The following is a 16,476-nucleotide window of genomic DNA, read 5'->3' on the forward strand; positions in this document are numbered from 1 at the left end:
AGCCCAGATGAGAGGCCAAACTAATTAGATACGTCAACAAGGAAACATATTTTCTTTATGACGAGCAGTGATAAACAAATACAAATGAAGTTGCGTGATTTGCTCCATGACCGGTGTGTCTGGTGGCTAAATGAGTTAGAATCTACGTCCCTGTGTGTGCTGACCGCATTTTGAAGGCTGATTTATTTCAGAGAAAAGTAAAAATAATCTATGCATCAATTGAAAAAGCATTTCATTTGCAAATTAATTCCAATAGGTCGCTCTAAACAGGGCTATTTCTAAAGTCATAAGCCACTAAAAACAACAGAAAAGAACAGTAATTGAAATGTAACACGTATAAGATGTCATATAGTGAACACATTTATGATGCACCAGTCATTTTCAACATTGAAAACCTGTGATCATTTTCTTGGTTTGAGGTTATAAAAAATGTAGTGGAACAACTAAGAATAAACTATATATGAAGGTGGCACACAAAAGACTTCAAAATGTCTCATTTGCACAATTGTAGTGACTGTTAACTCTCTTTCTCTAACTTTCTATATCTGTTATTCGATCCATTCATAAGAGCAACTCAATAGAGCATCATCATAGTAACAATGAATCTTTAGTTCAATTATGAGTATGAAAGAGAAAAAAAACTGCAAAAGCATGCAAACAAAACCTTCTCCTGCATACTTACAGACCAAGCTGACTGACTGAATTTGATGCATCCAAGTTAATAAAATCAACCTTAAATGATTTATAAAAGGAACAAATATTATTTCTTAAATCAACAACATGGTGCATTGTTATGCTCTTTGTTACTAAAAAGACATATCTGAGAAATATAGATTATTGAATATTTGGAAATCAAGATGGCCTATGTACAGGAAATATCATATATGGACATGAATATTTACTCTGTGTATCATTATACAGCCGACAGGTTTGCGTTGTACCGTCCACTCCCTGCATATGATGTAAACAGAAGCTTCCTGGAGGGAATTCACTCGTGAGCTGTCTGCGTGTAATTTCACGTTGAACCCAGAAGCAGCAGTTGCATCTCTCTGTTATCATCGTCCTCCCACCCCGCGCTGCTTGACAGAGGTCCAGGTATCCATATACACAAACAAGATGCTGTCTGACTCAAAGCATTCCGCCTACTGGAAAACACTCCTGCTCAAATCCTGCTGAGAAATGAAGCTGCCAACTGCATCCTGAGAACCTAAGCAAGAGTTTTGTTACAATGTTGAGGTCATGAAGACAGAGAAAAAAAAAAAAAAGATTGTGGAAAAAACCCTTCATGACTCTTTATGGATATTTACTAAAAGAGCCTGTATAAAGCAGCGTGAAATGAAATGTTAAAATTCTCCCACTAACATTATCTGTCTGTTTCATGTGTCTACACACCCAGCAACAGCATTTTATCACCTGCTGTCACGGTGTAATGATTTTCAGAAATTGACGAGATGGATCGATAACTGATTTTCACCAAAAATATCTGCGTCAGTACAGTTTGAGACAAACGACACCTGTTAGAAATCCAGGTCAGGAATGAGAGCAAACCGATCGGCCCACACATAAACACATGTGCAGCTCTTGCTTTTGATTTCCCTCCTTCAAATAACAGATTCAGCAAACTGAGCAGAAGCTTCAAAAGAAGCTGACCTACTCAACACCTAAAGAAGACAAGTATTCCTCATGCATGTTCAGAGGCGACCAAAAATTGTTATATTCAGATCTGACATTGTAAAAATGATCGCTAATGGAGGAAATATGGCTTTACTGGTCATAAATCCTGGCTGATCAGTGGATTTCCAGTAATCTCAGTGTATTCCTACGGGATGAGTTCAGTAGGCTGAGTGTTAAGTTGATTGACATGTAAACAGTCATTAAGTATTTATTTAACACCCTAATATCGTCACGCGCTCTATTACCAAGTGGCGGGACGACACACCTCTCCCACATGACACAAAAGTTTCCATAAACTTTTCCCACAGACAAACTGGGAGGGCCGAAAAGAGACGCAGAGTGTCTCAACTGAGCCGCATCACGTGACGCAGCAGTAAAAGTCAGTATAATCACCCGCTGTGGTCGGGCTGCCTCCAGCTGTCCTGACGGAGCGGGGAGACTGTGAGTTAACCGTGACATCACCACTCGGGGTGGTGTCCAGTCTGAGGCTGAAACGGGCATCTGTGCTCGCTCAGGTGGACTGCCAACACACCTCTCTTACTGCCAGGCTGGCTGTCAGAAAGCTGGGACACCCACACACGAGGTGAGGAAGACTGACAACACGTACAAATATGCAAGAAATAGAGTTTTCTGCACAAATACACACGTAACATATTGTGTACGTTTGGGAAGTAACATGCCCATACTGCATTTTCACACTGCTGATTAACACACCAGCACTTCGACTGTGTATAATTTGGAGGACAGATCACTCCTCTCTTCGGCTGCCTCGGCACCAACCGCAAAGTTACTCTCAACATTCAAACTCGACCAAAGAGACCAGTTCATTCACTTCTATCCTTTCTCCTTCAGCAGATCTCTTCCCTCCAGCATGAGCTGGTGCTCAGAGTCAAGAAATTAGTCATCCTGAAAATATTTGCTGCTCAGATGCAGATGAATTTCTAAAAAGTCAAAACTGATGCAGCTGCTGTTTGCATACGAGCTCGCTTGACCAATAAAGCATCTGCTCAAATGATTTGATGTGCAATGTCACCGGCGGCCACTAGATGCTGGCTCCAAGAGGCTTTTGGCTCTTGTTGACTCAGACTGACACACATCCACCTCTTTCTATGAACAGTAAGTCTCTCTCATAAGTGGTCATTTCGGAGGTAAGTGGCAGCTTAATGGTGAGTGCAATACTCATTCTGATACTCCTCCAAACATCTAGCTTGTTTTTATTTGTTGAAGGACTGTCAAATTACAGTCAAATGAGACCGGCATGCATTATTTTCAGAATACTTTGCTTCACTGAAAAGCACAGCACAAGCAGAGTAACTTGTGCGGCACAATCAATTGAGGTAAGGCCAATTTATTTGTTTTCAAGACTTGATAAGCAAATTCTGCTCTCCTCATTTTGAAAGCTCAGCTTTGAAATGGAAAAGAAACGCTAAATGAGGAACAATGAATCAAATGAAAATTAGAGCTCATGCAATAGAAGTGATTTGTTTGTTTTGCAGAGGGCAGCTTTTCATCTTAACTGCGTTAAATCATCATTATTGGAAAAAACAAAACACATGCACGCATGTGGATAAACACACACACAACCAAAAAGTGATACATGAACTTCACTAAAGCATAAACAATTTAATTGCCCCCTCCTTTTCTGCAGCCAGAAATTGCCCAAAAACTGTGTTAGTATAAACTAATAGCAGTTGATCATATTTTCTGACTGCAGAACTTGAATGCAAGCAAAGCCTTAGAAAAATTATTCAAGCTTTAGTGCTCTATAGACCTTTTTTTTAACACGATATGATCAAAATCACATTTTCACTAAGGGTGTAATTTTGTTGCACGGCTGTATTTGTGGTTTGTAACAGCTGTGATTTTCATGGTTTCCAAGTGAAACTGCAAACACTTTTTCACATTTTGGATATTAAAGCTGTCTGTACTTGCATCAAGATCTTTCTGCATATTTCCCATCTTTTCTCACTTGTCCGTGTTAAATAAATTATCAGGACAGTTTATAGCTAATGCAGTGCAAAATACAGGCCAGGGGGAAAACTCTGTGCAAATATTATAATTCACTGAACAGGCTTGTGATTGTTTGGGAATCGCTGCAGTGAACTGTTCATTTGTTCATTTACATATAATCCATTAATCAAAGAAGAATCCTTACCATTTTTATCACTTTACATAACACACTACATTCTCAGCCGCACTTGAAATCAGCACCCTGGACAGCACAGTGACTCCTAATTTCCAGCTACTGTTCAACAACATTAATATAAACCACCATGCAACAAAGCTCACAAACAAACATCATTGCTACATCTGTAATTTTCTCACTTTTTGATCTTTGCATCCGAAGTAATGCCCCTCCTCATTCGCACAAGTAAGTCTGCCTTCTAAAAGAATCCAAATAAGATGCAACATTTTAACAGAAGCTGAATCTTACCTGATACGTTCTGATTCTGCAGGCCGGTAGTCTCATGGACACGCTGCTCCTCTGTCGCCACTGTGGTTGCAGAGGTGATTCTGCTGGACTCGGTTGAAGCGTCTTTGGAAGTTGTGAAGAACTCGGTGCCAATCTCTGAAGCTGTGTCCTCCTCAGTCAGACTGTCGCCGCTGTGCTCTGGCACTCGAGTGGAGGACTCGTCAAAAACCTTCACGGTCGTCGCTGAAGTGACGTCCTCAGCCGAGGTTTCAGCGTCAATCAGGACGGCGGCAGCCGATGGAGCTACGGATGCGACAGGAGTTTCAGCATCTGGTGATGCGGTTTGTGTTTCGGTGCTGGAAGTCTCTGCTGGCCCTGTGGGGCTTCCCACTTCACCACTGCTGCGCTCAGTTGCCGTGGTTTCCTGGGTTCCAGCAGATCTGGAGCCGTCTGGTGGGCTGGGAGAGGACTCCTGCTGGGGGGGTTTAGTGGGAGGCAGACCCTCAACAGCAAAATGAGTCTCAAGCTCATCAATGTTGGAATAATAGTCCGGAAACACTGTGGTTGAATGAGGATCAACAGGTGAGCTTGATGGTATTGATTCTGAGGAGGTGAACACTTCTTCACTGATCACTTCTGTTGAGTCTGTCGGTGTTTCGGCGAGGTCAGAGGTCACCGCCGTGGCGAAGCCCGAGTCCAGGACGGTCTCCTCCGTCTTTCCCTCTGCAAACATGGATTCAGTGCCGAGTGAATCATCTGGTATCCGGACATCGGGCTGGATCGTGCTGATCTCAATCACCGAGTGATCGTCCGGCTCCTCGGCAGAGACCGTGGCCTCGGTGCTTTCTGTTGTGATTGGAGGTTCTGGGATTATGTCGCCACGCAGGGGAGCAACGTCCTCAATGGTAACATTAAAGTCATCAATATCAAACTCTGGAGCAGATGAAACATCTTCGGTGTCCTCATGCTCCTCTTTGATGGTGGGGGCCACTGTTGTGAGTAAGTCTTCGTCATGTCCTGCTGGAGTGGGGCGAGGAGGAGCCATGCTGGTGGAGAACATAGAGGGAGGCTCCGAATCCGCCCCTGCCTCTGATATGCTTTCAGATGACGCGGCTGCCTTTTCCATTCTGCTGTCCAGTAATGGGATGGAGGAGCTGGAACTGATGGGAGCAGTGGTGGAGAAATCGACCAAGGACACATCCACGATGGAAGTCTGGTTGATCACGGTTTTCCTTCCTAAACAACACAAATGATTCTGAATTAGTACAGAAATATGACTTATTTACATGATTTTTTTTATGTTGCTACATTTCAAATCAGTGTGGTTTTCAGTTGGCTTGTGTGACAAACTTTACTAAACTGATCCAAGGACTCACTCAGTGCCGTACTATTTACTAATGTGAAGAAACATGGCAAGATTACAGCAATGATTCAAGAGTTATAAAATGAACGACTCTTGTTTCTGGCATGTAAAAATTGAACAAATGTGTGTCATTTACCTCGCAGATATGTGCAATTACAATTTGTAATATAATTCTGGTGAGCCTGTTACTCCACAGCTTCAATCACTAAACTCACTATCATGCTTTGAGTGAAAAGTTTCCCAGAAGCCTCAATATAAAGACCCTCCTTTCTTAAGTTGTCTTTTTGTTTAAATGTAGCCATGTCATTAAATATCACAGCGAGCAATTTAATCAAATGAGTGTCATTGTTAGATAAATGAAATATAGTCAAAATCATCTCAGTCAATGAGACCAAAGTTGGACTCTTGGTCCAATCATCGTTCTCCCTGATTGGATGAGTTGGACAGTTTGTCATCGGAGTAAAATGAGGTAATCTTCAAAGTGCTTTATTTTCTGTGAAAAAGTGCACTTTGACTGTTCCTGTAAACACTCCCTGCTCTGCCTAAAAGGGTTCCCATGACTGGAGCAGAAGAATCAAACAGTGTGTATACTTCGAGGAAGTCAGTGTTGTGGTTTTGTTAGACTCGCGCTGAGTATTTTTATCTTTTATTGAAACCAACAGTCGGTTTGTGTGTTTTCCTGCAATTGGTTTTGTCACCAAAACAAATTGCAGCCTCCAATCTGATCTATTCATCTTGCCATAAAGGTAACCAAATGTTCACCTAAATACCTTTTAGCTATAAATACTCTGGTTTCATTAATGAGCAGGTCCTTATATGTACGCCTCAGCCTCCTGGCCTCTCCGTCCTCTTGTGCACTCTCTTTTACTCATTCCCATAAAAAGCAGCATAACAACCTTCGAAAGCTTTCCTAGGTGGCCCAGACGGAGTGTGTGAAGGCAGCTGTTGACCACTGGCCCCGGCTTCATGAAACTATCTCTGATGTAAGGTGTGAGGCACATTTTCCCCGAGCAGGCAAAACAGGACCTGAACTCAGAGGGAGGGTATTATCTCATCCATGCATTTGAGCTGCTGCCTTTACTGAAGACTCCGCTTTCTTCAGGCCAATCCAAAGACCAATCGAAGATCAATTATTCCCTATTTCCAGCTCCTCTCCCCGTGCCATTCTGAACCATCTGAAGTTTGTCAGCTTACATATTTATTTTCTGACAGATTGGGAAATCAGGAAGTGATTGAGGGAGTGCCTTTAAACAAGGGTACTTGAAAAGCACTTACTCTGGGGTGTAAATACAACAAGCCTGCAAGGGCTGACATGAAGCACACAGAGCAGGAGGCCAGGCCGGCCTGTTTGTGTGCCCTCTGAACTCCCCAGGGACTTATCACCGTAAGAGTTCGCACGGCCCAGTGCGGTAAATGGCCAGGCAACGCAAGGCTTATCTATCCAACCTCTCATTTGTAAAGATGGAAAGGTCAGGTCGGAGGTCACCTGGGATGACTGAATTTAGAAGTCCAGCAAAGGCTTTGTCCATTATCCCAATGTCTGCTCTGATAAGTACAAGTGAGGATGACGGGGGGCAAACTGACAGCGGAAATGAGAGGTGAAAGGCGGAAAGCGGGTGAGATAGTGAGACTAAAAAGGCTGACAGGTGTGGTATTACTCACTTCTGCTGCTTTTCTAAATGAGAAACCATCGCCTCTCGTTTGTTGCGGCCCTGAGGAACAGTGTAATTCTGCAAACATGTAGTGAAGCATGAAGCCTGGCTATCTGTCGATACTCATGCCTATACCCCCTTTTCCCTCGCACAGTCATTAATCCCTATAATGTGAAACAAGAGGTTGAAGAAATCGCTTTAAGCATTCTTTTACCAGGAACAGATGACAAAGGTTTAAAAAAAAACAGTAACTTAGTTGATGATTTCTTATACCTGGATCACTTTTGTTAACCAGGATATCATCATCATTATCATTATTATTATTATTATTATTATTATTATTATTGTTGTTGTTGTTGTTGTTGAGGTTTGTAGGCATACTGCATGACTTAAGAGTATTTAGATGATTAGAAACTCAAGTACATAAACATGAAAAATTGTGAGGTTGTCTAAGGATAAGGCCAAAGGCGGCTTGATTACTCCAGATGGAAGTAATAAGGTTAAAAAGACAAACACACACACATACACACACACTGGCAGCTCTCGAACTCTTGAGAAAACTTATGGCCATCAAGTCTCAATTACAAAAAAACTGTTCTATCCACTGCTTTCAAAGTAAACAGAAGACACTGCGATAACTTTACTCTCCTTCTTGCTAATTTTGTTGGATGAGAAAAGAGTGGGAAGCAGAAAACGTGCGACAGTGACGTCAGCCGGACACGGCAGTTTGGCACAAAACAGGAAAATGATGATTCTGTTTTCCTTTTGTTGTCACTAAAACTATACAATTACAATGCATGACCCCGGGAAAGAGACCGGAGTGAGAAACCGATGAAGACTCTGGAGGAAATGGCAGCGTGGTTCAAATGAGGGAAAGTACAGTGGTGCAAGAAAGCAGAAAATCAAAGGGTGGAGAAGCAGAAGCAAATAAATGTAGGAGATGAGATCATCGCTCCTCAGTCAGGCCTGGTTCTGTCAGGGAATAGTCTGTGCCTTCAATCACTGTCTTTTATAGAGCAGATTATAATATATTTGCATCACATAACCCCAGAAACGTTACCATCTTGTTCCATGACATACTGTAACAACAAAACATTTACAGTCACTGCTCACCTCTGAAACAGTAGGCTCCGAGCTTCTTGGTGGACTCTGGGAAGCCGGTCTGGTTTCTGTAGCGATACATGGTCCTGACACCGAGCAGGCCGCCCCCGCACTGAATCCTGGGTACTGCGACAGGATGTCGCACGCTGCCATCGGAGAGCCAGCCGTAGTCACATCTGTCCAGGCCCTGCCGCCAGGCGGCGTGCAGCTGGCCGGGGCTCGCCAGGACGGCGCTGCTCTTCTCACACTCTTCACGGGCTTCTTCAAAGGTCATCTTGCGGATCACGGGAGCAAAGAAGACTTCACCTGAGTGAAAGAGGCCAAAGGTAAAAAGCAGGAAGTGGAGACAAGTTAGATTTCACCTTTAATTTGTAATTATTCAACCCAAAATTCAAAACTGAATCACATTCATTTAGGCTGACCTCATAATGCAGAACTTATCCCATTTTGACCTTTCAGAATAGCTCAGGGCAGAGACCCAAAACGTCACCCACCGATCACATTTAGGACAGTAGTTTATTCATAGTCTTAGTCTGAGGTGGGATAACAATGTAGACAATGTTGCTGTGTGAGCCGGATGACACGAGGTCAAAATATTGCTCCTGCTGCCACAGCTCAACAAGGCCGCTGTCTCGTTTTTTTGTGTTCCACGTCCATCATGCTCTTTCAGCTTGCTTGGTTTTTGCATCGCGAGCCGCCGGCTGTGCAGTGCAGTGAGCCGACCGCTGTAGAGCTTCTGCAGTAACACATCCCCGACATCAGCCGTCTGCAAACCTGTCTCACTGTACTTATACCTTTAACATTCGTAACATTCCCAAACCGTTTTACTGGTCTGGTTAACACTAATGGTCAAATTTTCCCATCAGAGTAATAATGCGAATGCCACAATATTGACAGATGCTTTAAATAATCTGGCAGGCTTGTTAAATTGTGTGAGATTAATAAAAAAAAAACAAACAGATTTGCATCGTATTGAATCAGAGTGAGTACAGATGGGCATCTGGAAATCCGACGTCACAGGAGGGATGCTAACGCTGTGGAGGTCAAGCTGAATGAAGAGTCAAACAGTGTTGGCTGTGAAGTGAAGGCCTCGGTGCCAAAGTCTTTTTTCAATGCCCATTAACACGTTTTTGTTGGTCACATTAAAAAAAATAAATAATAAAACCCACCAGAGCAGAAAATAAATTGAAATTTTCAAATCAGAGTTAATCCAATTTTATTTTTACAACTTGTGCAATTGTTTGGCGCGACTCAAAGGTCAGCCACTGTCACCACCGAAACATTCAAAGAAAGCAATTAAGCATTTTTCCACAGGTTTCTAAGCACTGTTAAAGTGATTTGCCTTTTTAGTGAGATAATTTGGAGTTTTTTCAAACTGAAACTCAGCTGAATTGTGTGTAAGTTGTCGTACACGACGCTTGTTTGTTGCTTACCGTCAAGTTTGTCTACGTAGCAGTACACATCATATCTCTCTGAGGGTTTTCTGGCTCCATATGACCTGACACCAGACTTCATCTGGAGGTTGCCGTAACAACCTGCTCTCGGCTTTGTGATTGGATATCTACACAAATGGAAGAACAAAACCAGGGAGGGTGCGATGCCCAGGTCACATCATTTGTGGAAACAAATACAGGGGAATGCATAATTTTTTCAGATGAAGATTGAAATGCAGCTAACCTCACTGTCTGGTCAGCAATCCAACCAGCATCACACTGATCGAAGCCGTCCTCGTGGGCTGCTTTCAGCTGCTCAGACGTCGCAATGGTGGCATCGATGTCTTTGCACGCTTGCACAGCCTTCTGGTAGTCCAAAGTGTACCTGCTGGTGCTCGCTCGGTAGTGGAAAACAACACCTGGTCATAAATAGTAAGAAAAGAGAGAAAATTAGAGAAGGAAAACAGAGCATTTCACACACTGAATTGTTGTCGGAAAGGTTTAACGCAGTAATTTGGTATTCATTTGCAAAATTCTAGTGCTGTGAATTATAGAGAAGACTCCATGAGGGAAATAATCGGGTGTCTCAATTTACAAGGAGAGAACTTTGTAATAAGCTGCGAGTATGAAAGTGAAATACAACATAGTTTACCACAAACGCACAAGATGACAGTGGATAATGGCGAAGCCCTGAAATCTCCATATTTGCGGACAGTAAGCAGAGAGATTACTGGTAACCATAGTACTTCTGCCACTTTCTTCAGCCTCAATAAGAAAGTGGGTTGTGTTGTTTTCCAAAAATATTTAAGAATACTCGGTGTAGACAGAGACTCTGGCTGGGCGCTCAGTCAGCGGTGCCCCCTGGGTGCTCCACCAAGGGAAAAATCCCAGCTAACAAGGTGGCAGAGAGGTGTGTGAGTGGAGAGCCAGTCATAGTTGCTTTAATGCTAGCCTGCCTCGGTGTGTGAGTGGGTGACACGGACGGACACTGAATCACTGCAGTAGTTGGTATAAACCAAAGACCAAACGTCTCACATGACTCTCTGCACGAGTGCATCACCTCTAAAATAACAAAAACTGAGCGTGTGGTTAGTCTGTAAGTACTGGGTAGCTGCCACTATCAAAGCAAGCGGAGGGGCGCACAGAGTTCCCTCAGGAGGTTTACATTTCTATCATCACTAGTCTTCCACTTCACTATTATTTAGATCATGGACCATCATCCATCTACAATTTGCATGTTTTTTTCTTTTCATTCCAACATGACATGGGAAAGATACGTCAAATTTCTTACCGCTGACGTCAAGGTTGACCGTATCCTGCGTGTCTTCGATGCCGTACATGACCTCACAGCGGTAAGTACCGGCGTCGCTGGCCCGGAGCTTCACCATCGTCAGCGAGGCATCGCCGACGTCCTCAGGGTGACTGGGCACCGAGACGCGGTTCCTGTAGATGGATCCGATCTTGATGACCCCGTTCTGCGCCACCAGCACGGTGGATTCGTCTTCGCCGTTTATCTTGGTCCATTTTATCCGCAGGTAGTCCCTGTTATAAATGGCTGTTCCATTGGGACTGATGACTGGTGCTGATGTTGGGACTCTGAAGAAGAAGCAGGGAAGATTTACCTTCCCTGACAGGGACCCAGTGACAGGTCTGATTATCGATAATGCATTGGAGGCTGAAAAGAAAGGGGGAAAAAGAAAAAAGTTAAATGCAAATTACGGTAAGTTCACAATGACTTTAATGTGGGTGAGGCCGCCTCTGCGGAGAGTTACTCTATCAGGTCAAAGTCCAACCCATAATCCCCACGTCTTCCCCTCTGACTGGGAGTGACAGCTACAGCCAGCCTCATAAAGTAACAGGCATCACGGCATGCTGCTGGAAAATCAACCTCATCCCTGCAATGACGGGCGTACGAGCACATGTACCACCAAGCGCAGTGTGTGTGCATCATGCCTTAATGAAGGGTGGGGGATGGTGGTGTCCTTCATGTTAATCTGCTGCTTATTTGTGCGCATGTGGGGTTTCCTCTTCACCTACAGGAGGATCAGCTGCTGGGTCTGAGATTCGCTGCGAGCGATACAGGCTCAAACTGCTTCCAAACCACACTTGCAATGCTTAATAATGAAGAACAGGGTGCCAGACGGGGTACGAGACACATGTGAGTGACCACTGCTTGACTCACACTCCAGCAGAGCGGAGGGGGGTTGGGGAGCCTTTCTCAAAGAACAATGTGGAGAATGCTGTGGAAACAGTGGTGGGACAGCCCCACAGGCATGTGTGCTTTTACAGAAGGTCTTATTAGAATGAGGGATGAAACCAGCTGTTCAACTTCCAGACTGGGAGCAGAGTCTAATTGAAAGGTGTTCATCCAGAGACAGAGCCAGAGACCAGGGGCCATCACAGCCACGAGGGCCAAATCCTGTGCGCATTAGAGTCCGAGTCCTTTCACAAGGTTCACAGTGCAGAGAGTGTGAATGGAGGATCTCTAAGTCCACTTGTTTAAAACAAGACCATGATGGGGGACCGGACCTATCAGTCAGTGCTGCAGATAAGCTGCGGGGAATCAACGTCAGGTGAAAGTGACTATGTCAAAAAAACACAAGGCGGTGGGAGAGGAGAGGAGACTGGTCAGAGGAGAGATGGGGGAGGTTACAGTTGAAGGGGGGGGGGGGGGGGGGGGCAGAGGGAGGAACGGAGGAGGAACTCACAGAAAAGCACAGAGAACTCATTCAGAACTTACCTGTTGCGGTTGCAGCTTCACACAGACAATATAACCACAGGATATGCTTTATATTTAGAATCATCTGTCAGGGAGAAAAGAGAAATATGCATTAGGACAGTTGACAAAAAGGTATTTACACCTTTGATGTTTCTGAAAGAAGCACATCTACTTTTTCCCCACTTTTCTAGTTAGAATGACTTTTTTTGGGTTTTCCTTTATTCGGGTATTAATTACAGAGTAACAATGTCCAACTTGCTCTCAAGCATAAAGTATAACTTTTTTTAAAGCTTTTGAAATGGGTTTAAGCATTATAACATTATCTTAGAAATTACCACTTAAAAAAAAAAAACTTTAACACCTTCTCAATAAAACAGACCATGATTATTATTCTTACCTCAACATTCTCTTTGATGCAAATGCCTGGCAATTACCTGATAAGAGCCATGTATTGATTTGTTTTGATAACAAATTGGATTTTAAAGCACAAATAGATGTTTATTGACTCAGGCTTTTTTTTTTTTTTTTGGCCCCCAAATGATTTTGTGGGTGGCGGGGTTGAGAGGTAAAGCCTCCTGTGGGGTCGGGGTCCAGAGGTTCTGGAGACAGGAGGACCACAGCAGTGAGCCCCCTCCTCGCCCTCATTTGCACCCTGCTGTGCAAACACAAGCGACGGGTCACAGTGGGACCTGCAAACTGTTTTTGTGTTTGTAATTCTATATGCAGAGACGCTCGGAAGTGAGAAAAGAAAACCCTTCATGTCAGCTCCACGAGTCTATAATGATTAATGTTCTTATCCTGATAAAATTACAAAAAAAAAAAAAAAAAAAAAATTAGATGAAGACTCAAAAGAGTGATATCACTGATTTCACTGTCTGCATTAATACTTTCTGCAGAAATGTTTTATTGCTGAGCAGAAAACAATGCGCATAAAGCGAATCCAGTTGCACAAGGATTTCTAGGAATATCACACTCGCGTCATAATCGTTTTCAGATTTCTGGAGTCGCTGGATCCTCATGAGCAACTCAGAGATGCTCCCTCAGTGAGACAGCTGGCAGCACGAACTTTACCCTCATTAAATAAATCACAATTCACGAATTTTGGGCTGTAGAGATGCGTTTAAGATTTTTCTCTTATTTTCCAGAAACACCTGTTGCTTCTAGATGCCCAGTTGGAATCAGGACACGCATTTCCTGAAGTTCTCAATGTAAAGTTGCACTTTCAAAAGTGAAGTCTGAAGTCTGTTTCACTTACTTCACTCATCATCGGGAAACAGTATAGCTATAGGTTATTTGAGGACAGCGACATCACTGAGTGTGTTTCTCTTCATCCATTCAAGAAATATTGAGAGGCTCAGTTTTTTTTATTCGTCTAACATTTTTAATATCACAAGAGATACATATTGAGAAATGCGCTTGCAAATTGAAAATTAGCACCTTTAAAACATTTATTATGACCCCTGTTGTATTTTAAAGACAAATAAAAGACAAGTACTTACTTTTCTTTCTGTTTTATTCCATAAAATGTGCAGACATCAATGCAGCTCCTTATTTCCAGTTAGTCCCAGTGCGCAACATGCGTGCGTAAAAAGTGCCAAAATAGGTCCACTCCAAATTGGCGCAACAGTACTTCTGCTCCCCGAGCGCCACTGATCTCCTCCGTATTTCTCCCTCAGCTGCAGTGTCCCGCTTCAAGACGATCCCGGGTCCGACCAGAGCCTCAGAAACCGTGAAGTGCTGGCAAGCAACAAGTTCAATTTTGCCTAACTTAGGCTGTTATTTCGTCAGTGTCGGGAGAGGAGGGGCCCCATCCAAAAAGTGGCTGAGACACCTTTTTGGAGGAGGAGAGAATCCAGATAATTTGACCATGTGCCAAAGAGGTGCATCCTTATCCAGTCACGTGACAAACTCATCACGGGTGTCTTTTTTTTTTTTTTTTTTTTTTTTTTTTTTCATGCAGGGTTAGGGTCCATCCTGTACTAGTGAGAGTCTACATTTTCTTCGTATCACTGAATAGAAATGTAATAAAATATGAGACCACATAATATCAAGGGGTAAGTCTGATTTAAAGATGTGATAAAAGTTGTGATATTAAGGCTGTATCAGCTCAATGACTCCTGATAAAGGTCCCACATTGTTGCCATCTGGATCGTGCGCCAGCCAGCCGCGTCCAGGGGTGCGCAATGGAAACAGGGTGGTGCAGACATGTCTCTGGTCGACTTTGACTCACAACACACTGTTTGTTCCAGCAACACATTTCTGTCAATATTGTGAGGGAGTTTCCCTCATCCCACTGAACCTCAGATGCTTCAGTTTCATCTGTGCGCACAAGAAATGAATTTTGATATAATTTATTTTACTGTAGAGACAGCATTACTAGCAGTGATTTGTGCATGTGTGTGCATGTAATTGTGAAGGGCCTTGAGAGAAATTGATCCACTGAAAACGGCTGTGGTCTGACCAGCAGGAATGACAGATGTGGGAGAAATCAGCAGAAAGTGGTTAACTTGAATCCTCTTTTCCACATGGGGGAGAGACGATCCACTTTATCACCTCTTGTCTAATAATCACAGTGATTGCCCGCTGCTGGACAGGTGGGAGGGCCTAGCTGAGTGAAGTCTGCATGTTTGTTTATGTGTGTGTGTTTGTGTGTGCCTGTGTGTGTGCTGAATCTGCAGTCACTGCAGAATCTGAGATTAAAACACACACACACACATACTGATTCAATTTGTTTGGGTCCAGTGGTTCTTAAAATCAAAAAGCTGTTTGGAGTAAACACGCTTGTGTATCTTTATTTTATTCTGAATTTGAACAATGTGTATTTAGTAGAGTCATTACGATTAGATGACAGCATCTCAGGATCACAGCTTGAACAGGGACAAACTGAAATACAGTCTATTTGGAGATTACTTTCTTCATTTTACATTTCAGAGTTGCGCAGATGTTTCTTAGAAGGTGTGATTAGTAATAATTGTTTTATGTTAATTTATTATAATCTTAAATAAGCAAAATAAGATAAAACAATAGTTTTGTTGTCATCACAGCTCATTTAGTCTCGCAGTACCCCTTTGCAACACAAGGTGGTGCATTGAGTCACACACAAGCAGCAGCAGCAACAATATTGAACAATTGCTGATTCAATGCACATGACAAACCAACAGCATCAGCAGACATAATCTAAACTACTGCAACTAGAAACTATATTTACAATAGAAAGGCAAAGATCCAAACCTCTAAAAATGACAGACTGGTGATAAAGTGACTCAACGTCGCCATCCGATGTACAACTGAGGCATGATTTCAGTTTAACTCGCAGCTTCTTCATGTTTCTTGGCTGCTATTTTGCTATCAGTGTTTTCTGATGATAAGAAATAGTAGTACAGCAACACCAAGCCGTAAACGTAATGGCCTACATGCCTAATGACACCACTGAAATTGGAAAGTCTGGGATAATGATTCAAACTGAGTGGACTGTTAGTGTGCTGCAAGAAGCCTGCAGAAAGTCAACGAGGTGAAACGCCACTGAGAGAAAAGGCCGGCCTTTGGCCCGAGGGCCTTGTAAAGAGTCATAGGTGTCTTTTCCTGTGTGCATTGTAATCATCTCAGGACAGAGCAGCACTTACCCACAATACATTTCTCCCATGCAAGGCTGGACTGGCCTGGACGGCCAGACTCTGAGAAAGAGAGATTGTAAATGAAGTGAAAGGGGTGATCGTGGAAAGTCTGCTAATTTTCAATCCCCATTTGCGACATTTTAGAAGAATTAATATTGTCAAAATAGAGCATGCAAAGGAAACAAACATGTACACATCACAGTTAATCAATATCAGACTCACAGTGTGATTCATCTCTTTTAAACAACATCCCACAGAGCTCAAGATGACCTGATTTCAGGTGGAATTTACCACCTGACCCTGGCATAATTTACAGGAATCATTTAATGATTTTACTGCTTTGCATTCTAAACTGAGTCATCGTTAAGTTTAAAGCTGAAAGTCACTTAAAGCCATGTAAAATGTCCCTACTGTATGAGTAACCGTAGAAGTCCTGTTGCCTTTCAGAACCTATAAATTGATGAGTAAAAAAAGCCAGTCAAAAAGTGTTTGATCCTGGCGATCCGC

The 16,476-nt window shown here is 43.0% G+C and overlaps 1 protein-coding gene across 1 annotated transcript in view; it reads right to left on the reverse strand.

Annotated features, from left to right (window-relative positions):
• Positions 1-11,433, reverse strand: part of LOC115397725 (versican core protein-like) — a 58,871-nt gene extending 47,438 nt beyond the window's left edge. Inside the window, exons 1-5 of the mRNA XM_030104169.1 lie at positions 11,430-11,433; positions 10,928-11,311; positions 9,881-10,055; positions 9,637-9,764; positions 8,216-8,509 (exon numbers count right to left, since the gene is read on the reverse strand). Of these exons, the coding sequence (XP_029960029.1) occupies positions 8,216-8,509; positions 9,637-9,764; positions 9,881-10,055; positions 10,928-11,311; positions 11,430-11,433 (985 nt within the window). The remainder of the gene's footprint in view (positions 1-8,215; positions 8,510-9,636; positions 9,765-9,880; positions 10,056-10,927; positions 11,312-11,429) is intronic.
• Between the last annotated feature and the right edge of the window lie 5,043 nt (positions 11,434-16,476).

The sequence above is a fragment of the Salarias fasciatus genome, chromosome 12 (genome assembly GCF_902148845.1).
Source record: "Salarias fasciatus chromosome 12, fSalaFa1.1, whole genome shotgun sequence".
Lineage (NCBI taxonomy): Eukaryota > Metazoa > Chordata > Actinopteri > Blenniiformes > Blenniidae > Salarias > Salarias fasciatus.